At 39.3% G+C, this 25,151-nt stretch overlaps 1 protein-coding gene across 5 annotated transcripts in view; it reads left to right on the top strand.

Annotated features, from left to right (window-relative positions):
• The window catches only part of RGL1 (ral guanine nucleotide dissociation stimulator like 1), a 289,935-nt gene that overhangs the window by 150,360 nt on the left and 114,424 nt on the right, over positions 1–25,151 (top strand). For 2 of the 5 annotated variants that reach the window (XM_025368469.1, XM_025368445.1), the window contains exons 1-2: positions 15,289–15,529; positions 16,550–16,660. The exons of 2 other annotated variants lie outside the window; for them this stretch is intronic. In XM_025368469.1, coding sequence (XP_025224254.1) covers positions 15,503–15,529; positions 16,550–16,660 — 138 coding nt within the window. In that variant the 5' untranslated portion in view covers positions 15,289–15,502. Of the gene's footprint in view, positions 1–15,288; positions 15,530–16,549; positions 16,661–25,151 lie in introns of those variants that run through there. One more of the 5 variants, XM_025368437.1, reaches the window with a different exon arrangement.

Genomic DNA, 25,151 nt, shown 5'->3' with positions numbered 1-25,151 from the left:
GTTCTTTGGGATATTAGGTTGGTGGAAAAGTAATTGCATTTTTTGCCATTAAAAGTGATAGCAAAAATCGCAATTACATTTGCACCAACCTAATAGTCAGAAGCAGGCTTTTACTTTTTTTTTTTTTTTTTTTTTGCCCAGGCTGGAATGCAGTGGCACGATCTTGGCTCACTGAAACCTCCACCTCCCGGGTCCAAGCAATCCTCCTGCCTCAGCCTCCCGAGTAGCTGGGGTTACAGGCGCCTGCCACCACACCCAGCTAATTTTTAAAAAAAATTTTTTGTAGAGGTGAGGTTTCACCATGTTGGTCACAGCTAGTCTCGAACTCCTGACATCAAGGGATGCACCTGCCTCAGCCTCCCAAAGTGTTGGGATTAGAGGCGTGAGCCACTGTGCCCAGCTTCCAGGCTTTTGCTGTCTTGATGCTCCAACATCCTGTGATGATGCCCTCGTTCCCATGGTTCACAGACATGACACAGTCCCAGTAGGTCCACTTTTGTCCTGGAATCCTTGGAACCTACACCCAAAGCCAATTTAATTTCTTTTGGGTACCTGAACTGATTTGAGGACCTTCTGGACCCTGTAATGCAGCTTGCGTCTGGTATGGATTTATAGAATTAATCAAATTGGACAATTTCTCACTGCTTGTCTAATCCACGCTTACCCTCAAGCCTTCTCAAGTGGGAAAGACTAATAACTTAGCCTTAGTTAGGTATGTATGATAAGAATGCCAGCTGGTTCTTATGCCAAGGTCAAGCAGCCTTCAACAAGGGTGGTATGGTTTCCTGAGGCACAGGATACCCTAAGTTAACAGAAAGGCATTCTAACAAGTTATAAAAGAGAAATTGCTTGGAACAATGTTAACTATATTACCTATTTAGCTATCAGGAAAAGTATATTACTTGTTTGGCTATAAAGTTGCCACAAAATACCATTGCACCATTATTTCTTTACAACACCTTTCTGTTGGGTTTATGTCATTCTGGAAATAAGTCATTAATTCTTATGATAGAAGTTTGAAATGAAGGCCAACCCACTCTATCAGTTCTCCCCTCCCACGATATATACACACATAGCACAGACCGCATATATATGTGCGCGTGCACACGCACGCGCGCACACACACACACACACACACACAATCTCTGGAGGGAAGGAGAGAAGAGAGAGGAAACGGGAGAAGAATCAGGTTAGGGGTGAGAGCTGGGTGCAGCTTTCTAGACCTTTAGCTATTCACTCATCTAGAAGAAGCTGAATAAACGAAAGTAACTACTCCTTCCCTTCCCCCTCCCCAAACTAAACATTTTCATTCTGTAGACCTCACTTTGTGTCCTAGACAAAACAGGATCAGTGTGGGTCATTATGAGATGATTCTGCCAGTTTAATAGGAAAATAACAAAAACCAAAGATCTGTCTAAATTTGTTCTTGGCAAAGGCAACATATGAGATATTTTCTGATTTTTAGAAAGACGTTATCTAATTGATATACAATCCACAGTTGATTTTCTGAAGTGGTAAAATTCCCTTTTCTTTGTGTTTTGGTGTGTCTCTGTGTGAGTAGTTATATTTGTAGAATTTTGTTTAATTTTTGCTACAATTATATTTCCATTATATATGTTTTTCTTTTCTTTCCACCTTCTCAAAAGTTCTCCTTTAAAGCAGAAACTTTCCATTCTTGGTTTCATCCAAAAGACAAATATTTCTGGGAAAACACTGTGTTTAAGCTATTCAGCAATTCTAGTGTTATGTAACTGACCACACTAAGACTTCCAATTAACTTCAGTTGCGTTTTATTGAAGAGTGTCATAGAAGAGAATAACTGGTGATAATTTTTTAAAACTTTTGTATGTTTTTAAACAGGGAAAGCTCTCTTAAAATATATGCAGCATCTTTTGATAAGTGTAGGAGGTAAATCTCCTGCCTGAAGTATTCTAAAGTCCATTGACTGTATTCCAAGACTGATGCTAATGTGTCTGACATTGCAGCATTAATTTTCATAACTCAAGTTCTTCTTGCTCTTCTTTCCCTCTTGCTCGTTTCCCTGATTATTTTTGTTTTTTCCTTCCTCAATGATGGGTGCATATTGAGACTCTTTTTAGCCTGCTCATTTTCCAAGTAAGAATCATGTGAATTCATGGTTTCAAATAATTTCTTATGTATATGTATGTACTAACTTACAAGTCACTTTCTTCATTTTTAGTCTTTATCTCTCCTTTCTACCACTCTTCAATATATCCAATTTCTTTATCCCCAGAACTGAACGGATATTTTTTCCCAAAGCCTTATACCTTCCCATTTTCTCTTTATTTTTATGTCCTCGCCACAATCTCAGCGTACTAGTCTTAAAACCTTGCAGTTTCTTGGTGTTTTTTTTTGTTTTTGTTTTGTTTTGCTTTACTCTGTCATTTACTTGCAACATGCTGCCTATTATCAAGTTGTAACATTTATTTTTCCTAAATATCACTCAGATTCATTTCTTTATTTCAATATAAGCGTTATTATATTGCCTCACTCAGCCTAGGTGTTAATTATTTGGTGTATACATTGCTGTAATATCCTCTCCTATGTCCTTTCTCCACTCTAAGCTAACCTATGGGTAAGTATTAGAATCATCTTGTTCACAGATGAGGATACTCATTTTCACCACTTTTATTCAACATAGTAGAGGAAGTCCCAGCCAGAACAATCAGGCAAGATAAATAAATAAAAGGAACCAAACTGGAAAAGAGGAAGTCAGATTCTCCCTCTTTGCAGGCAACATGATCTTATATATACATAAACCTAAAGACTCCACCAAAAAAGAATTCTTAGAACTGATAAGGGAATTCAGTAAAGTTTCAGGATACAAAATCAACATACAAAAATCAGTTGTATCTCTATATGCCAATAATGAACTAGCTGAAAAAGAAATAAAGCAATCCCATTTATGATAGCTATGAAAAATACCTAGGAATAAATTTAATGAAGAAGATGAAAGATCTCTGCAATGAAAATTACAAAACACTGATGACAGAAATTGAAGAGAACACAAACAAAGGAAAGACGTTCCATGCTCATGTATTGGAAGAATTAATATTGTTAAAATAATAATACTACCCAAAGCAATGTATAGATTCAATGCAATCCCTACCAAAATACCAATTTTCTTCACAGAAATAGAAAAAGCAATCCTAAAATTTGTATGTAACAACAAAGGAGCCAGAATAGCCAAAGCACAAAGAACAAAGCTGGAATCCTTACACTACCTGACTTTGAAATATACTACAAAGCTGTAGTAACCAAAACAGCATGGTATTGGTTTTAAAACAGACATATACACCAATGAAACAGAATAGAGAAATCAGAAACAAATCTATATCCCTACAGCCAACTGGCTTTTGATAAAAGCACCAAGAATATATAATTGGGAAAGGATACTGTCTTCAGTAATATGCCATGAAAACTGGATGTTCATATGCAGAAGAATGAAACTAGACCACATCTCTCACCATGTATAAAAATCAACTTCAAGTGGATTAGACTTAAACATAAGACCTAAGACTATAAAACTACCTGAAATGCTTTAGGACATTAGTCTGGGCAAAGTTTTTATGGCTAAGACTTCAAAAGCACAGGCAACAGAAACAAAAATAGATAAGTGGGACTATATTAAACTAAAAACATGTACAGCAAAAAACAAAAACAAAACAAAACAAAAAAACAAAACAATCCACAGAGTGAAGAGACAACCTGTAGAATGTGAGAAAATATTTACAGACTATTCGTCTGACAAAGGACTAATATCCAGAATATATAAGGAACTCAAACAACTCAACAGGAAAAAGACAAAACAAAACGATTCCATTGAAAAGTGGGCAAAGGATCTGAATAGACATTTCTCAAAAAAAGACATACAAATCACCAACAGGTATATGGAAAAAAATGCTCAATATCACTAATCATCAAGGAAATACAAATAAAAAAGAATGACTTATCAAAAAGACAAAAAATAACAAATGCTGGTGAGGATGCAGAGGAAAAGAAACTCTAATACAGTGTAATGGAAATGTAAATTAGTATAACCATTATGGAAAACAGCATGGAGTTTGTAAAAAAAAAATAGATAAATAAATAAAATAAAAATAAAAAAAGAACTACCATGCAATTCAGCAATGTCACTACTCGGTATTTATCCAAAGGAAAGGAAATCAGTATATCAAAGGAAATTAGTATATCAAAGGGCTACCTGCACCTCCATGTGTATTTCAGCACTATTCATAATAGCCACGATATAGAATCAACCTAAGTGTACATCATTGGATGAATGGGTAAAGAAAATGAGGACACACACACACACACGAATAATATTCAGCCATAAGAAATGAAATTCTGTTATTTGCAGCAATGTGGATGGAACTAGAGGTCAGTATGTTAAGCGAAATGAGCCAGGCACAGAAAGACAAATATTGCATGTTCTCACTCATGTGGGAGCTAAAAAAAAGTTAATCTCATGGAAGAGAGTAGAATGATGGTTACCAGAGAGGCTGGGAAAGGTGGAGAAGGGAATGAAGAAGAGATTGGTTAATACGTGCAAAAGTACAGTTGGAAGGATTAAGTTCTAGTGTTTGATAACACAGTAGGGTGACCAGAGTTAACAGTAATTTATTGTATATTTCAAAATAGCTAAAAGATTATTTGAAATGTTCCCAACAGAAATAAATGTTAAATGTTTGAAATGATGGATATCCTAAGTATCCTGATTTGCTCACTGCACATTGTATGCATGTATCAAACTATCACATGTACCTCATAAATATGTATCAATAAAAAAGTCCTCTTGTTCACACTGTTCATTTATCTTTCAAGAAAAATTTTTAAAAATCTGTCACCTGGCTACTTTATTCACACCTTGTTTACCTGAACTATATGGTCTACTTCTCCAAACAAATATCATTTCTTTCCATCTCCTTTGAACATGCCATTTGGAAGACTCCTCTTTCTTCCTCCCCAAACATATTTCTCTATTTCTTCAAAGGTAGTGGTTAACACAGCCTTAATAAAAGCTGAAATTACCTGGTCCTTTAAGAGTGAGCACCACCTGACTCATTTTCTCAGTGTCTCAGGGCCACATTGTTAGTCTGCCCTGCTCTCTTAATCTGTACTTGCTGATGTGTGGCTTTGTAACATCATGTAGTCATTTACCTTATGCCTTTTCTCTGCTTTTAGAGTACAAGCAACTTTAAGGTAGAGACAATATCTAAGATTTATTTATATCATTCAGCTATAATTACTAAGCACTTGCTGATTTTGTTTTTATGAGACAGGGTCTTGCTGCATTGCCCAGGTTGGTGTTGAATTCCTGGGCTCAAGTGATCCTCCTGCCTCAGCTTCCCAAAGTGCTGGGATTACAGGCATGAGCCATCATGCCCAGCCATGCTTACTGAATTTATAGCATGGTATCTATCTATATCAAATTATTTATTGAGCATCTGCTATGTGGTAGGCACAGTGTGAGGTGCTAGAAATACAGTGATGAGAAAAAACGGACATTACCCATGCTTTGATAGAGTGTACAGTCTAATGGGAGAAACGGGAGAAACAGATATTTATCAAATAATCATACAATTAAGTGTAAAATTACAACTGTGATAGAGCTACAAAGAAAGGAATATGGTACCATGAGAGCACATAATAGGGGTATTTAACTGAGGTGGGAGAGGAGAACAGGGAATAATGTCCCAAAGATGGAGAACCACATGAGCAAAGGCTCTGTGAAGGGAGGGAGCCAGATATGTTCAAGACATTGAAAGAAGACTGGGGTGGCTGGAGCCCAGAGAGTACAGGTAGATGAGTGGAAGGAAGCTGGAGAGGTAGGCAAGGGCCAACCTGGGCAAGGCCCTATGGCATGTGAAAACGCTTTAGGTTTCTATACTCAGCAATGAGGAGCCACTGGAGGGATTTAAGAACAGGAAAGGATAGTATGGGGTTTTGAAAAGATCACTGTGGTCAGTGTGTGGAGGATAAATTGAAGTGGGCAAGAAAATCAAGCATGGTGGTTTTCTATGTTGTGTAGCAGCTCAGTAAATGTTGCTCATCGACTGGACAGTGTGTGGGGCTTATAGTTCTTGCTGTAATCTCTGTATCATGGTATTTGGCTTCAAGCTAAAGAACCTTGAGCTACTCAAAATATGGGTCTAATTTTTAACATAGTCTCCTAAACATTTGCAATTCATTGACCTAACATGTAGTAGTAACGGATAATAATGATGATGATGATAGACAACATTATCTAGTATCTAGAGTTTAGCATCTAGTGTCTAGATAATAGAAAACATTATGTATGCTGCTGGACACTGTACTAAAGGCATGTTGTCAATTATCTCAGTTAATTCCTACTATAAGCCAGTGAGGAAGGTGTTTGTATTCCTATTTTTTTTTTTTTTTTTTGAGATGGAGTCTCGCTCTGTCACCAGGCTGGAGTACAGTGGTGCTATCTTGGCTCACTGCAACCTCCACCTCCTGGGTTCAAGCAATTCTTCTGCCTCAGCTTCCCGAGTAGCTGAGACTACAGGCGTGTGCCACCACACCCCGCTAATTTTTGTATTTTTAGTAGAGACAGGTTTTCACCATGTTGGCCAGGATAGTCTCGATCTTTTGACCTTGTGATCCACCCACTTGGCCTCCCAAAGTGTTGGGATTACAGGCTTGAGCTACTGTGCCCAGCTTGTATCCCTATTTTCTTAATAATAGGCTTAGAGGTGTTAAAGACCTTGCCTCAGAGAGAAGTGGTGGGTCTAGGACTCAAATCTAGTTGTCTCTAACTGCAGAGCCTTTATTCTTAGCTACTTTGTTATAGAAGTTATAGTTTATCTTGGTTTTCAGTACCATTTCAATACCACTATTATGAAAAAGGAGATTGCTTCAGTCCCCACAAAAAGATATGATTTGGCTAATTGCCCAGTAATCCTTCTTCAATCTTGGTCAAAGTCTCCATGGCATCAGCTCACCCAGCTCCCATTCTGCAGTTATTTTACTATATATCACACAACCTGGCATTATTTCTGAGTTGATGGTTGTATGTTTTGATATTTTCAACCAAGTGAACAAATTTCTGGTGGGCTGTCCTTTTTTCTTTTATAGAAATATATAATTAGATGAGGTAATAATGCTCATTAGTCCAAGTTACAAATAGTATTTCAGTATCCAGCTTCCTCCTCAGGAGAGCATCATCAACGATTAAGAATAATTGCCAACAATTGGCCGGGCGTGGTGGCTCACGCCTGTAATCCTAACACTTTGGGAGGCTGAGGCGGGTGGATCACTGGAGGTCAGGAGTTTGAAACCAGCCTGGCCAACATGGTGAAACCCTGTTTCTACAAAAAATACAAAATTAGCCGGGCGTGGTGGTGGGCGCCTGTGATCTCAGCTACTTGGGAGGCTGAGGCAGGAGAATCGCTTGAACCCAGGAGGTGGCGGTTGCAGTGAGCTGGGATCGCACCACAGCACTCCAGCCTGGGTGAGACAGCAAGACTCCATCTCAAAAAAAAAAAAAAAAAAAAAAGAATAATTGCCAACAATTGGTGAACTATTAGTTGAATAATGTTTGCCATCATGGCCCGAGGAGCTCTCTGCCTTTGGCCTACCATCTGTTGAGTGCTATTTGCTTGTTTCTTCTGTCTTCATTTTCTATACCTTAAGGCAGCCTCCTTCTTTAGTTGTAAAAGGTCTGCCTAAAGTGGACTTGTAATTTGCTTGCCTAAATGTAAAAATGTAATAACAGAGCATTGAGAATTTTTAACTCATACCTTACAGTATTTCTGTGATAACTAATAAAATCAACTTGGTCCTTCAGAAAATGGAAGCAACTGCTTACTGGTTAAGGAGTTTTCAGAGGCCTGATCATCTTTAACCAAACATGACTGGCTCTTTACCCTTTGCAAAGGAAGGTTGAAACTTCAAGCAAAAAGCAGGTGAAACCACAGTTATCATAGCTAGGAACAACCATAGCAGAATGCCCAACTGATAGAGGAAAACTGAAGATGGAGAGTTGATTGGTAAGGAACACAGCCTGCAAACCTAGGGAGAAGCATTTCATAGGGACATTGGAAGAACTAAAAACCTTGTGTTTTGACAATGCTTTCATATTGTTGGAGGAAGGAATCAAGAAGTACCAGATTTATTTGCTTATGTCCTCCTCCAAAAGTTTTAATGGATCTATAATCTTTATTATAGTTTATGAGTAAAATGTTGCAAAAGGACAATTATCAGTTTTGTTCAAAAGTCCACTACCAGTGAGTGGGAGAAGTTTCACATTAGTCTGCTTAGGTAGTGGTTATAGGTAAATAGAGGCAATTTGTGCTCAGTAGTACTAAGGTGTGGAATGGAAATCCTGCCCTCTCACTTATTTATTTTTCTTCGCATGGTTATTATTATTATTATTGCCCTCTCAGGACCGCTTTCTTCTAAACTTTTGACTGGGCATAGGACATTACAGTGCAGCCTTGAGTTTGAGGATGACAAAGCCAAGGCCTTGTCATTTCTTACCATTTTATGTTGATATTGCCATCTTCAAGGCAAGTTTTTTTAAAAAAACAACTTTATTGAGGTATGACTGAGATGTAGAATGCTGTACATATTTCATGTATACAACTTGATGAGTTTGGGGGTAAGTATACTCCCATGAAACCATCACCACCATCAAAGCCACAGACATATCATCACCTCCCAAAGCTTCCTCCTTCCTCCTTTATTATTATTAGTATCATATTCTTACTATTTGTGTGTGTATGTGAAGAACACTTAACATAAGATCTACCCTCTTGGAAAATTTTGAGTATATAATATAGTATTGGTAGCTATTAGGCACTGTGTTATAGACCTGTAGTAGATCCCTAGAAGGTTTTCATCTTGTATAATTGAAACTTGGCACCCTTTGACCATCACCACCACATTTCTCTCACCCCTCAGCCTGCCAATCACCATGCTACTCTGCTTCTATGAGCTTGACTATTTTAGATTCCACATGTGAGTCCATACAGTATTTGTCTTTCTGTGTTTGGTGTATTTCACTTAGTATGTCTTCCAGGTCCATTTATGTAGCCACAGATGGCAGGATTTCCCTTTTTTTTTTTTTTTTTTTGACAAACTCTTGCTCTGTCACCCAGGCTGGAGTGAAGTGGCACAATCTCGGCTCACTGCAAGCTCCGCCTCCCGGGTTCACCATTCTCCTGCCTCAGCCTCCCAAGTAGCTGTGATTACAGGCACCTGCCACTACGCCTGGCTAATTTTTTGTATTTTTAGTAGAGGCGGGGTTTCACCGTGTTAGCCAGGATGGTCTCCATCTGCTGACCTCATGATCCGCCCACCTCGGCCTCCCAAAGTGCTGGGATTACAGGTGTCAGCCACCGCGCTTGGCTATTATTCATCCTTTTTTAAGGCTGAATAATAATTGTATCTGCAATATTTTGACTATTGTGAATAATGCTGCAATTAATATGGGAGTACAGGTATCTCTATGAGATACTGATTTAAATTCTTTTGGATAAATACCCAGAACTAGAATTGCTGGATCATATGGTAGTTCTATTTTTAATTTTTAAGGAATCACCATACTGTTTTCCATAGTGGCTGTACCAATTTACTTTCCCAACAACAGCATATCAAGGTTCCCTTTTGTCTGCATCCTCACCAACACTTATCATTTGTTTTTTGATAGTGGCCATCCCCACAGGTATGAGGTGATATCTCATTCTGGTTTTATTGCATTTTCCTGATGATTACTGATAGTAAGCATCTTTTCATATACCTGTTGGCCATTTGTCAGTCTTCTTTGGAAAATTGTCTGTTCAAGTCCCCTGTCCCATTTTTAAAATCAGGTTGGTTAGTTTGCTATTGAGTTGTATGTGTTCTTTATATATTTTGGATATTAACCGCTTATCAGATATATGGTTTTTAAGACAAGTTTTTATTACATACTTATTTCGAAGTACAGTGTCCATTATACTTTCACTGTCCTTACTTTTCTGTTATGCAATATAATATCTTACCCAGGCAAAAGTATAAAGAACACTCAGGTTACAAACCAAAAGCAGTAAACAGATACAAAATTACATTAAAGGGAAATGGTGTGAGAGTAGAGAGAGGAGAGACATTTTTATTCAATGCCTCCTATGTTCCAAGCGCTATCAGATACTTCATGTAGTATATCTCATTTAATCCTCATGACAAGCATGACAAGAAACAAATGAGGAAAATAAGGCTGTGAGAAGTGAGGGTCAGACTCTTGCTTGGCAAGTCATCTAGAGCTAGAATTTAAACTCATATGCCAAATGTCCCATCGTTTACCCAGATACATAAATATCACTCCATATCATCCTACATAAGTACATTCTGTCATAACTTTTGTATTTTTTACTTCTTCTTGCAGCCAGAGAGGTAGAATAAAGTGTAGAAAAATGTGGTGTCATAGAGACCAATGACTACATAAATAAATAAATGAATGGGGTATATATATTATATACTTCCATTTCTAGACAGACTCTCTTAAAGAATCAACACACCAGCTGCTTGCATTTGCTCTTTATTTATTGGCTCTGGTAAAACTGTAAAGCAAGAAAAACTTTTTCCTCCCCAGTTTGGTGCTCTTCCATACCTCTTTCCTCTTATATGCTAGAACTTTTCTGTTGTTACTGTCAGTGCCCACCAAATATGGCAACACAAAACTATTCCTAGCAACATACTAATGCTTAAATATAGGTCTCCCCCCCTTAACAGATTTTTGGGTGTACAGTACATTATTGTTAACTGTAAGTACAATGTACAGATCTCTAGAACTTATTCATCTTGCATAACTGAAACTCTGTACACACTGAACAGGAATTCCCTATTTTCCCCTCTCTCCAGCCCCAGGCAATCACCATTTTACTTTCTGCTTCTAAGAGTTTGGCTATTTTAGATACCTCATATAAGTGGGATCATGTAGTATTTGTCCTTCTGTAAGTGGCTTAGTTCACTTAGATTAATGTCCTCAAGGTTCATCCATGTTGCTGCATGTGACAGGATTTTCTTTCTTTTTAATACTTAATAATACCACATTTTCTTTATCCATTCATCTGTTGATGGACATTTAGGCTGCTTCCACATCTTGGCTATTGTGAATAATGCTGCAATGAACATGGAAGTGCAAGTATCGCTTTCAGATCTCAACTTGAATTATTTTGGGTAAATACCTAGAACTGAGATTGCTGGACTATATGGTAGTTCTATCTTTAATTTTTTGAGGAACCTCCATACTGTTTTCCATAGTGGCTACATCATTTTACACTCCTACTAACAGTGCACAAGGGTTGCAATGTCTCCCCATTCTCTCCAGCACTTGTTTGTGTGTGTGTGTGTATGTGTTTAATAATGACCACCTTAACGGGTGTGAAGTTATATCTCAGTACGGTTTGGTTTGCATTTTCCTGATGATTAGTGATGTTGAGCACTTTCTTATATATGTGATGGTCATTTGTATGTCTTCTTTGGAAAAATATCTATTCAGGTGTTTTGCCTGTTTTAAAATTGTTTTTTTTTTTCTATTCAGTTGTAGAGATCTTAAAATATTGTGGGTATTAACCCCTTATTAGATACATGATTTGCAAATATTTTCTCCCATTCCATAGGTCATTTATTCACTCTATTGATTGTTTCATTTACTGCACAGAAGCTTTTTAGTTTGATGTAGTTCCACTTCTCTAATTTTAATTTTTTTGCCTGTGCTTTTGGTGTGATATCCAAGAAATCACTGCCAAGGCCAATATAATGAAGCTTTCTCCCTATATTTTTATCTAAGTCCTTTGTGTTGCTATAAAGGAATACCTGAGAGCAGGTAATTTATAAAGAAAAGAAGTTTATTTGGCTCATGGTTCTGTAAGCTGTATATAAGAAGCATGGCGCCAACATCTGCATCTGGTGAGGGCCTCAAGCTGCTTTAGTTCATGGCAGAAGAGGAAGGTGAGCCAGCATGTGCAGAGATCACATGGTGAGAGAGGAGGCAAGAGAGAGATGGGGGCCATACTCCTTGTAACAATTAACTCTCACTGGAACTAATAAAGTGAGAACTCACACAATACCTTGAGGATGGCACCAAGCCATTAATGGGGGTTTGCCTCCATGATCTAGACACCTCCCATTAGGCTCTACCTCCAACACTGGGGATCAGATTTCAACATAAGATTATGAGGGGTCAAACAAACCAAACTATAGCAATTTTCTTTAAGGAGTTTTATAGTTTCAGGTCTTATTTTTAAGTCTGCAATCCATTTTGAATTGATTTTTGTGTATGGTGTAAAATAAATGTCCAATATCATTCTTTTGCATGTGATCTAGTCTTTGTACAAATGTTTTCCCAGCACCATTTGTTGGAGAGACTATCTTTTCCTTGTTGTATATTCTTGGCATCCTTATTGAAGATCAGTTGACCACATATGCTTGGGTTTATTTCTGGGCTTTCTGTTCTGTTCCATTGGTCTGTATGTCTGTCTTCATGCCAGTACCATAAACTTTTGATTACTCTAGCTTTGTAATATGTTTTCAAATAGGGAAGCATGAGATCTGCAGCTTTAATCTTCTTTTTCAAGATTGCTTTGATTATTCAGGATCCTTTGTAGTTCCATGTGAATTTTAAGGTTATTCTGGTTATTTCTGTTAAAAATACACTTGGGATTTTGGGAGGGATTGCATTGAATATGCAGAAAGTTTTGGGTAATATGGACATTTTAACATATTAAGTCTTTCAATCTATAAACACGGGATGTCTTTCTATTTAGGTGTATCAGCAAAAAAAAACCCTGTAAACTAATAAACAAATTCAGTCAATTGCAAAATAAAGAATTAATGTGTTTCTATATACTAACAACAATCTAAAAATGAAATTTACAAAGCAATTCCATTTACAATAGTATCAGAATAAAGTACCTTGTAATAAACTGAACCAGAGATGCAAGTCTTGCTCTTAAAAACTATAAAACATTCCTGATCTTTTAACTAAACTTGACCTATCCTCTCAGGACTCTGTTAGGTTGCAGGAAGGCTACTGTAGTAAATAAACACCAACTGAGTTATAAATGGCTTACTGGTTTGTCTTCCCACATATTGACCAGGAGTACTTAAACCCAAAGGTACAGGTAATAAGGTAATATGGACTTAACTGCTTACTGATGAAATATTTTTAAATGAATATTAAAAAATTTGTAAACTGCAACACACAATTGTTCTATTTAGCATAAAGTCTGCCTCTTTTCTTTTTTCTTTTTTTTTTTTTTTGCAGAACAGCATTTATACAAAATTACATACATTGTGAGGTATAAATACAAATAGTTATTCTTGGAAAACCTCTCTGAAATTTTAAAGTAATTCCATGAGAAGACATCATTTCAGATTTCCTAGTGTTGCATACATAACACGCCTTTCAGTGAGTCTGGATCAATATGGTTTGGCAATAAGTGCAGTAAGGAGGCAGTGGAACTTTTTTGGATCACTTACCATGGGCTTGATGATTTGCATGCATTATTTCATTTGATCCTCTTTCAAACTCTTTCAGCTAGGTGTTTGTCCCATTTTTCAGATAAGGAAATTAAGGCCCAGGGTGGTAGCATTCAGGTTCACTCACTGCAAGGCTGGATGTGAAGCTGTATTCACTTGCCTTGAAGCTAGTTCTTTTCCCTTTACACACTAGGTTGGAGTACAGAGAAAGGTGAGGAGATCTGAAACCTGAGTGGGGCCTTGTGAATTATAAGCCACTCTGTCCAGGAAGGTTTCCTGGAAGAGTGAAGTTGAAGAAACTGCTTAATATCCCTGAAATGAAAACATTTCAGTTACTGCCAAATGTGTAGCCAAAAATCAGGTTAAAGTAGTGGCAAAGTTAATCTTACAGGTTGTTTAACTGTCCTCAGTTGCATTTTGTGGTCTCCAAGATCACCTAATAGGTCCTCTAGAGGTGGGCCTGGGTTCCTGAGGATGGCTTAACAAGCAGGGAGGTAGGTCCTCCACATGATTTTCCTCTGGTTCCCAGCAACATTGTGTCCTGAGCATCATAGAAGGATTTAGTCTATGTGTTTTTTGTTTGTTTTTTACATTATAGAACAACCACTTCAGCTTGCTAAAAGGGCATCTCATCTCTATACAGTCACTGTGCCCTTAGGTTCTGGTTGTATGGGGATAACCTGGCTGAATGACTTGAAGATGTTCTCAAGTGTCCACAGATCCTTTTGTTTTTCCTTAATGTGCCCTTGTTGTCATTTATTCTGCTCTCCTGGGAACATCGGTACACTTGATTTTCTAAATTTTCAGCTCATGATATATTTACTATTAACCAAAACCCGGGCTTATGTCATAATATGGCAATTAGTGGGAGACCTTTTTTTTTTTTTTTTTTTTTAATTTGAAGGTGATTAAATTCATTTAGGGTGAATAGTATGAAAGACATGAGCCCTAAAGGTATTTGCAATTTGCATGGAATTCTGGCAGGTGTCAAGTTTGACTGCATTATCTGGTATCTCTTCCTGTTGACTTGTTAAAACTGGATCTAAAAAAATGTAATAATCTTTTATCCCTATAGTAGATCTTTCCATTATGATAAAACTCCTGCTGGTAGTCATCTGATGAAGAGCTTTTCCCTGTGGCTATGATCTTACTGTGTCCCTACAGTACAAACAACTCAACCCATAGTGGCTACTCACAAAGACTCACAGAACCTCTAGGACACCGTCAGTCCCAGCAAAACCTTACCCTGTTTTGTTCCCTTCCCACCCACAATGGCCAGTTACTCGGTAATTGAGCCTTATCATAATGGGTGGTGAAAAGCCCAGCGCGATTTCCTGTTGGCAGTGTGCTGATGCAGGAGAGGGCATAGCCCCTGGACACGGTTTTGGAATACCCAGGTGTCCTCTGACCTTATCCTCTGTCCTAATGAAAAACTTCCTGGCTTCTAGTATTGCGGCTCTCATTGGGGTCATTCTGACTTAATTATTGTAAAATCAAAATAGATAATAGGCAGATAATGGAAGTTTTTCGGACTTTCTCCTTCCATTGTTTTAGCGAAGGAAGAAGACACACAAATCCTCCATCCCACACTATTCTATTTTGGCATCTGGCGACCGTCAGGAAAACCTGATAAACTTGAAAGTGTTGTTTCCCAATCACCTTCAGCGCTGGAGAGAAACGCTTTCATGCTGACTTTATCCATGGGACTGAAGAAAGGGAGAGTGTGCTCACAAGCACAAACAGGAAAGCCTTACATCACGGAGTGGCGTGGGGAGGAGTCTGCTCCTCGCTTGCTCGCTCGCTCGCTCGCCGCGCTCCCTTTGTGGCCCGAGTCGCGCGCACCGGCGGCGGCGGGGGCAGCGCGGCGCGTGTCTGTGCGTGGCGGCCGCTCGGGACCCGGACCCGGGCGAGGCGCCGCGGGCTGAGCCCAGCAGACACTGCGTTGGCTTCGGAGCAGGGCACATCATGCAGCGTTCGCGCACCGGAGAGAAAACTGAGAATGAAATTGCTTTGGCAAGCTAAAATGGTAACGAGAGCTCTCTGCCTTCTCCCGAGGCTTCTCTGGTGGGGAATCTTCTCCCGCTTTCGCTGGGCGTGTTTTGGACTCCCTCGGAGTGAACGGAGCAATCCGATTCTATACTTGTGAGCTAAAGCTCTCTCACTCCACTTTGTATTCCTCTCTCTCTGCGTGTCTTCTCCCTTTCAACCATACCTACTTTCTTAGCAATTGCCTGTGGTGTGTCTGGGGCCAGATGCATGTCAGGAGGGGAGAACTTTGAAGGAAAAAGAACTGCTAGTGTGGGTGAACCGCGCAGCGCTTCTGCGTCCCAGCGGCTCTTTAACACAAACCTCAGGTTTAGCTGGGGACATGGAAATCCAGGGGGTCGCTGCACAGATTTTAGTAGAAACTGCCTGGTGATGTGTTGCTTTTTCTGCACTTGCCAGATTATTTTACGGAAATATAAACTTTCCACCCCCGCTAACTTTGTGGGCTCCAAAACAATGTGGAGAAAGAGACAAGCAAACCACTTCACTTCCAAAGGAGTGAGGACTCTTGGCGTTTTAAACACTTGTTTGTGTCTGAGTTTAAAATCTGGTTTCTTCAATGACACTTTAAAGAGTACAAACTTATTCTTTTCTTTTGCTTTTCTTTGCTTTTCTTTTCTTTCTTTCTTTTTTTTTTTTTTTACAAAGAATTATTTTTCCTTTCACTTAAGGGGGACAAGTTAATCAGGACTAAACTAGTTTCTTTATAAAGAAAAAGAAAGACTTCAAACTATTTAAGATATGTGAGCAAGTCTAGGAGAAATAACTAAATGGAAAAGTCCGGGGATCCTGATACCACAGGAAGGGGCTACAAGCCAAGAAAATCTCAGCATTCCCTCTATCAAAATGTGTCTTGTATTGCTCGGATTGTAATATTTATTTTGAACAGCCCATCTTGTGCCCTGAGTGCTGTTGTAAGCAGCAAGGCAGCTGGGATAGATTGTGGTTAGCAGAGAGGAAAAAATACTCTTTTTCTTTCTCTTTATCCCGTCCCTGGCAGAGCTCGATTCAGGACTGGGGTGAAGAGGTAGAGGAAGGAGCTGTTTACCATGTCACCCTCAAAAGAGTCCAGATTCAACAGGCTGCCAATAAAGGAGCAAGATGGCTAGGGGTGAGTAAAGCTGGCGAGATGGTGAACTTTGGAATTTCAGTGTCTGTTGTTCTGTGAATATCATTATTATTTAACAGAGGCAGGCTTTTTTTTTTTTTTCTTCCTCTTTTCACTTTAAAAAGGAAAATGCTAATGACCAAGTGTTTGCACTAGCTGAACAGGTCTCTTTTTGTATATAATGTTTTCAAAAGCATCTTCCCTAGGCTTCTCAATAATTTAGAACCTCTTAGAAACATCTTGAGGTCTTTGGCAAATAGATTGGGGGTGGAGTGGCAGAAGATGACACACACAATACAGGCCCAGAGAGCAGCACTCTCTTAGACAAGAGCCATAAGCAGCTTTGCCCAGAAGGCACCCTTGTCTCTCTCTGCCCTCCCCCTGTTGATGTTGTCAGTGTCTGCCTTGCTCCTATATCTCTAGGAGGTACCCAGACTGCTCAGGAGACAGAGCATTCCAAGTCTGCATCCTTTGAGGCGTGGTAGATTTCCTATTGTGATCTCTTTTCTATATCTTGGGAGAAGGCAAATGGATGCTTCGTACCTACTACTTTGTGTGTAGAGTGGTGGGCCTTTGGGAAAATGCTGCTTCTGTAAACAGGACTCTTTTCCACTGAGATTCTAAAATTTTGGGTGAGGTCATGCAAGTTTGTAGATATCACCTAGTAGATCCTTCAACACATCCCAAATAAAGCGAATGTGAGAAATGGAAAGCTCGGTGACAGGATCACTACTTGGGCAAGTGTCAAACATGTGGAAGAATGAAGGGATTCTTGATCTGGAAAGAGAAGTAATTCTCAGACCAGGCAGTGAGAGGCGACCCAAAAAGCCTAGAGAAAGAAAAGAATGGTTGGCTGAATAGAGGGGATGGAGTGTGATTTCACCTGGCTGGCCTTATTCTAGCCGATGGGCTTCACAGTGTTGAAGATTTATGCACTTGCATCCCATCTTTAGTGGCTTGGATTCTCTGAAAATTCAGAATATTTTGAGCAGCATTCAAAGGTGGAGTGTGAAGGAGGACAGGACACAGAATTGCACAGGTCCTCGTGTTAAGAGTAGTGGTAATGTGTGACTTGTAACTCCAGGGAGTTTAAGGCAGGATGATGGCCCATGGTCGGCAGCAATCACTTCCTCTGCCATGAGTCTGCTGACACAGGCATTTGTTGCTTTGGGCTTCCCCAGCTGCTTCAACTTAGGCCTTTCCTGCTGCTGTACTTTGGGCCAAGGTATCACCCATGAGGGCCATAAACTGTTAATGAAATCTGCAGGTGTGGTCTGGAAAGATAGGAACCTTCCAGTGAGAACTAGAGGTCTTTACTTACCAAGAACCTACCTTACTCAGAATATGATTTTAAAATTAATTATGTACATCACCAGCAGACCTGATAGGGAAAGCAGAACTAGAGTTCTGACAAGTCATCACTTTGTTTTTGGTGGTTGTGTGTATGTATTTTATTTAAATGTGGCGTCCATGTGGTTTGGCCTCTAGCTGTTTCAGAATGATTCACAGCTTCTGAACCAGTTGTCTTCAGAAGGGTCATTGCATTTTTTTGGTATCAGGTTATTCCTCTCTTTCTAATGAGACTGATGTTGCTTGGGTGACTGTTTTAGTTTTTAGCCATATACAACATTAGTTATGAGTAAGTCACTGGAAATGGAGGGGTTCACTCTGTATGCCCCACATCTACAAACTGTCATGTATTTAGATGCTCAGAGTTATTTAGCAATCCCCACTGACTGTTCTCTTCACTTGACTTCACTTCTTTTCTTCTCTCTCTCTTCTCCCAGTGTTCTCAAATTTATACATAGTTCAGAGTTAATTCACCCTGGATTCAACCGTAGATATGAAATATTGAGAAGGAGGATAATGTGAAAAGATTGGCTTTAGCTGATGGAGGAATCTGTTCCCCTCGCCCCCATTTCAATAAAGTGTGATTCGCTGCTACCAGCCTACTCCTTAATTGCAAGTTCCTAGGGGCTCTGCAGCTCTAATCTACATGTTTTCTTGTCTTAGGTGTCCTGTTGGGAAGTTCTGTTTTTGTCCTTGAAAATTCCAGACTTAATTAAATGTGACTCAGCCCACTGAGCCATAGCAATTACAAAACCTTTCTCTTTAGAACTGAGTGGCTTCCCCATGTTTGTTTTCCTGTATTCCAGTACCCTTTCAAAATTCTTCAAAGTGACTAGTTTCAGAGTTACTAGAGAATGGGGTCAGGTGAGGAAATTATTGCAGTATGACAACCTTCTGAGGAAGGTGGTGTTGTGATGATCTCTCTCTCTCTCTCTCTCTTTTTTAACATGAGGAAACTAGTGCCCAGAGAGTTTAAATTGCTTGCCAGGGTCACACAGCTATGAAGTGGTAAACACCAGATTCAAATCCAGATGGTTAGCTCCTTGTTATGAAGAATTTCCTGGGACCTTGAGGCTGTTTCCGTAGTAGTAGGAAAGAACATTGGCTCAAAAGACTGAGGATGCTTTGGGTGTGCTTTTCCCTAATGTTGCAAGACTTGAGAGATGTAACTTTCTTTTCTTCATGTCTAGAGTGATAACTTAAGCTGCAAATTGAGATACTTGTTGTGAAGCTATGTATCTCATTGATAAACTCCCCATTTTGGAGGTTTAAAGCAGGGTGCATCGAAGACATGAAGATACGTATGAGGTTATGTAGCACATAAGGGTAGGCATAGCTTTGTTACATGTCTGTAATGCTTATTCCAGATGCCTAAAAGATGGAATATAATTTTTGTATTTTATAGTACTCAGATCTCAAAACATAATTAAGATTCAATTTTGGGGAGGAGAGCAAAATAATTACATATCCTCAGACCTGAAGTATTATACAGTCCAAAACATTTAGGTCATTCTTTTTTATTTTGTCTGTTAAACTTTGTGTTCAGTTGATCTTTTAAAGTAAAACTCTGTGTTTGGAAAACTACAACCAAGTATGTCCCAGGCCCAGTTTACTTATACATGCAGCTGCATCTTTGCCCATTGACAGTGAGATTATGTTGGCAACTTTGAAAAACCAAATATTGAAATGCTGACCTATTTTCCCTTTACAATAACATCTTAGGCTGGGATCATTTTACCCACCTATAATTCTCAAAGAAAAATGACTTCAATTATGCCACAAAATTTAAAAAATCTTAGGATTGGAAGAGACATTAAAGAGCAATTCTGAGCCTAGCACAGTGGTTCATTCTTATAATCCCAGCACTTTGAGAGGCCAAGGCAGGCTAATTGCTTGAGGCCGGGAGCTCAAGACCAGCCTGGGTGACATAGCAAGACCCCGTCTCTACTAAAAAAGAAAATTAGATTAAAAAATTAGCTGAGTGTGGTGGTGTGTGCCTGTAGTCCCAGCTACTTGGGAGGCTGAGGTGGGAGGATCACATCAGCCGGGGTGGTCAAGGCTGCAGCGAGCCATGATTGTGCCACTGCACTCTAGCCTGGGTGACAGAGTGAGACTCTGTCTCTTAAAAAAAGAAGTAATTTCACCCAGACATTCACTTATCTTGTGATTTTTGGAAGAGCAAAGAGTCAAAACTTGTTATTTGTCTTTGGTCCCAGTGTTGTGGTTGTATATGGACAGTGATAATGTAGAAATGAATTAAGAAAATATCAATATCCTCTGGAAACAGGAAGTGTACCATTTCAGGATGAATACTCGAAGGGACAGAGGAAAAGCATTCAACTGTTAGGGAAGGGCTTTGGTGTCAAGAGTTCATGCTGTTGTCTTCAGAATGTGACAGACTCAGGGTCCAAAAAATATGTCAGCCTAAGATAAGTTCCAAGTGAGGATATTTGTTTTACAAGCAGGATTGTGAGTGCTAGGTCACTTCTGCAGAATTTGTGGGCAGTGGAATGATCAGTGGTTAGTCACGTCGCTCTTCTTAGTCCTGTGCTTCTGTGATCGTGCAGTCCTTGTGGGAGGGCACTGGGGCCTTTCTGCCCTGTATCCAGTATTTGTCACACCGGTTCCCACATAGGCTCTTGATAAATGTTTGTGGGACCGAGTTGAAATGCAAGATAACTGGGAGACTGGTAAAGAGAGTGAAATAGAATGGAGAAAGTTGAATATATGTAGAAATAAAAGAAACTAGAAACGTTAGGTTATAGAACGTGGCATTTGGGCAAATTGTGACCAATTGTGGGTTACGTGGGTACCGTGGTAAGATAACCATGTGTCACATCTGGATTGAGAAGTTGACTCTCACTTGGATGTTCTATTCGGATTGACTCTACCTGGCCTTTTTGCGTTGTTGCTATCCATGTTGCCTTCAAATGGCATACAGTTCCTGGAATTTTCAGCTAATTTCACTTCTGGGAACCTTCTCTAATCCCCCAGCTCTGGATGAGGCGTCCATTCTGCGTCTCCCGGTCGTGCATTTACCTCACTCTGCTGTAATTGCCTGTTTACTTGTTTGTTATCTTCCGTTAGACTGTAAGCTTGCAACCATGGCCATCTAGTTGGCAGAAACTCAATACATGTTTATTGAATGAATAGATCATGCCTCATCCTTCTTTGGGGGACTAATTGTTTTTATAAGTATGAATGCATAGTTGGTTCTCATTTAAAACAAAGTCTACATGAAGATGTTCACTTACAAAGAAGAAGAGAGGGGCATGGGAGCAAGAAAAATCAATTAGATATTGATTATAGCTGTCTTACACGCATTCGGTAACAAAGCAGGGCACAAAGTTATCAATTATTCATTTTAACGAACATTCCCCAGTGTCTTTTAAAACCAAGAGGTCCAGTTGTACTTTTCTTGCTGCTGAATGTTGAGGAAAAAAACGCAATGCATGAGTTAAAAAGCATTGGCTAGCATCACAATTATGTGTGGTTGGAAAGTGCAGGAGTGGGATTTTAGAATTGTAAGGAGATAAGCCCTAGAGGAGTCTTTAGTTTATAGTTGGTCATCCTTGTTTTCATCTAGGAAAACAGGTTTTTGGATTGCATTATATGTGTCTATTGGAATGTTTAATTTAGGCTTTAGAAAGTAGATTTCAGAATTTAGCAGCTATCTGTAAATGAACCAACTGGTATTTTTAATTTTGACTTTAGAAATATGTTTTTAAAATTATTAATCCAGTGATAGGGTAGCCTCTATCAATCAAGAAAATACAGTAAATTTAAATTGCCTGAGATATTACACTGGATCCTTTTGGTGCTTTCAGAATCTGTTGGGATCTGTGTTACGAATATGTGACATGTAATCAAGAATATCCATTTCAATTTACCAGTCCAGGGAATACCCAACTGAGTTCAAAATACATGTCAACTCCCGGCAAATACATAATGGGATAAATATAAGAGGCACATTAATTCCTTATACTTAAAAATGTATATTCTGTTAAAATAATTTTATGAACATATTTTATTCTTATTTCTGTGAAATTACAAAGAAAAAGCCTCTTGGAGTTTTACTCTTAGAAAGAAAATGAGAGAAATAAGGTAAATACTGTGCCTTTCCACTTTAGAGCTTAGCTGGAGTTTGTCACTGCCCAATCCCACTCCTTTTAGTTTCCTTTGCCCATGGCATATGTGTCTCTTTAAGCTTACCCCTTCTAAATAATCATAATCTTTTGACTATCTTACATATTTTATGTTAAGATATGCAAAAATACACTATATAGTAAAACATTCTAATTTATACCATCATATACTTTTTACATAAAAAATTAATTTCTATGAACAGAGCAAGAAAAGTTTTAGTTAAATGGGGGAAGATAAGAAATGTTACTTCATTCCAGCAGAGAAGCTCAGCTCTGTGTCTGGGTTGCCAGCAGGTGTGACTATCTCGAGACATAGAGTTCATTTGGAGTTCTTTGGAGATTTTGGCAGTTTCTTGGTCATTTGCTAGTAAACACATCCAGTGTGAACTCTCTCACTGCTGTTGCATATTTCTGTATGATTCTGTCATTTGCATTTGAGCCTGCTAACCTCTCCTTCCATACCATTCATTTATTCATCAAAAGCCTACTTTAAGCCAGACACCATGTTAAATCTTGAGAATACAAAGTAAAATACTCCTTGTTCTAGAGGAACTTACAAGTAAGTGAGGGAGACAAAGTTAAATTAATTACAATATATTGTGGTCAGTGTAACCATTGCTAGGGGAGCCCAGAATCGGGGGCATTTAAATCAAATGTGAGTGACAGGTGGGCAGTCCAGGAAGGCTGCACAGAGGAGAGGGCCCTTCAGTGGAGAAGTGAGGGATGAGTAGGAGTTAAATGAGGGCTGGGACCCTGGGGGCCAGCATTCCAACTAGAGAGCACAGCCTGTGGGAAGGCATGGAGGCCTGAAATGAGACTTCCCCTGTGAGGCTCAGCCTGGGGAAGAGATAAGGGAACCTGGTGGGAAAGGGGGAGGAAAGGGGGCTGGAGAGAAAGGCATGAGTCATGTCACCAAGAACCTGGAATGCTAAGCTATGGAATCTGCTTCATCTTTAATGTTAGCATAGTCATTGAAGAGTTTTAAGCAGAGTAGCATGGTCAGATTTGCATTTTACAATAATGACTGACAGCTGCAGTGGAGATACATCGGAAGGGAGCCAGACTGGAGCATGGGGACCCAGGAGGAGGCTTTCTTTAGTGGTAATGAGGTGAAGAAAGGGATGAGGACTTGACTGAAGCTGTGGCAGCAGAGTGGACAAGGTAGGTGGGGATGAGTGTAGGCGGGGCGCAGGGCGAGGATTCCTGGCAGGCACACTGGTTTCAAAGAGCAGGTCAGCAAAAGGCTTTCTGGAGTCAGTGTTGTCCTCTTCTCACTGGGTGAAATGTACTGGGGACTTCGGGTGAAATGTACTGGGGACTTCAAGTCAGCCTTCCTCCATATACACTAGCAAATGCCTGTGTTCCTATCAGAAGGCTCGGCAGAAAAACCAGATCCAGGCATGCCTGATGTGTCATGTCTAGAGATGAAATCTCAGTTTAGGCTCACCGTGAATAAGGCAGAAAGCACTGCTTGACTTCTCAGATTCCAGAGAACTTTGCAGAGCTGGTGGTTTCTTTTTCTTTCTTCTTTTCTTTTTTTAAAGTCTTCTGTTTCCCTACACACCAAACAAATTGAATCTGCAGACCATGGAGAGAGAATAAATATGGAACCCGCAGGACTATGATTACAGAGTTGTATTTTAGAAAACAGCAGTTAAACTTATAATTTTGTTGTTAGGGACACAAGAAATTTTATGGTTAGGTGTCCTGGTCTTTTTCCATCTTCCTACACAATGTGTTTAAATTCTGTCTGATACTCTTTATCCTAGCAGCTGACATGACTGCTCTTGGAGGCTCACTCTGATTGCTCATTCTCACTCCTTGTATAAAAGACAAATTTCAGTAAGATAGAATGCTTCCCTAGTTTACTGCTACCACCTCTCAGTCTCATTCTCTCACTTAAATACACACACAGCCTATATATTAAAATGTCTTTTCACATTTTATTTTTTAGGATTTGGTTCACCTTATAATGTCACTTATGGCCTCTTCTATATAATTGATCAAAGCTTGACTTTGTCCTGTTTTGCTTGGTTTCCCTTAATTGTGTCATTATTGAGATTGTTTGATTGACTTTACTCGGAGAACTACTTTTAGTTTCAAAAAGAATAAAAACAGAGGAAGAAAGGAAGGACTAAAAGGAGAACAAGCTGACAACATTTGGTAGAAGACACCACCTTGTAGGAAGCTCAGTTAGTCTTGTACAGAGAGAGACAGAGTCATGTCATTTCCCACTGATCCTTTTGTCTTATCATTGTAGAAGTACCTGTGTCTTTCCACTGATGTGACTGCATATTTTTCCCAATGCTTCGGGCCTCTGCTTGGCTTGCTTCCTCAAAGCCACCTTCTCCTTTATGTTGTGCAGCGTATGACTTCTGAGGATAACAGTGGTGGTGGTTGGGGGTGGGGTGTTGCTGGTGGTTCTAGATCTTTTTTAAACTCTCACAGACTCATTACCCTACATTTTCTAGCGTTTAATTGCTTATGCCATCTGTGGTCCATTCATTTGAATTTGTTTCAGCACAGTTAATCTAATCCTATGTAAACTCGCCCAGAAGTTTTTTATGTTTTTCTTTTCCGCAAAGAATTCAGCAATTCAACTTTTTTCCCTTGTTTCCTGCTATTTCAAATACTTATTTTCATCTTTTGTAAAAATGAAGCCAAGGCTGAGTATTTCCAGTTTCTTAATTCTGAAGACAATTTGAAGGCAAAAGCAACCTTTTCTGCTAAGGGTAGGATGTCTTTGGTCAGTCATGTCAACTGAATCTCTCTGCAACCCTGTTGCTAGTAATTCTTCCATAGGTATGTGCTGTTCTTATTATGCCCGTAATTTCTGGCAGTAGAAGTGATGGAGCTAGAGTCTGTGGACAATATTTATCTAAGAAAAGAACATTTAAGTATGTAGGTAAAAATAACTGAAACTGGATTAGACATTGGCTAAAACTAAAATGCTTTATAGTCATGACTTTTCCAATTAAAATTGCAATACTTGGCTGAGC

The sequence above is a fragment of the Theropithecus gelada genome, chromosome 1 (genome assembly GCF_003255815.1).
Source record: "Theropithecus gelada isolate Dixy chromosome 1, Tgel_1.0, whole genome shotgun sequence".
NCBI lineage: Eukaryota > Metazoa > Chordata > Mammalia > Primates > Cercopithecidae > Theropithecus > Theropithecus gelada.
This window is presented reverse-complemented; position numbering and strand designations above follow the sequence as displayed.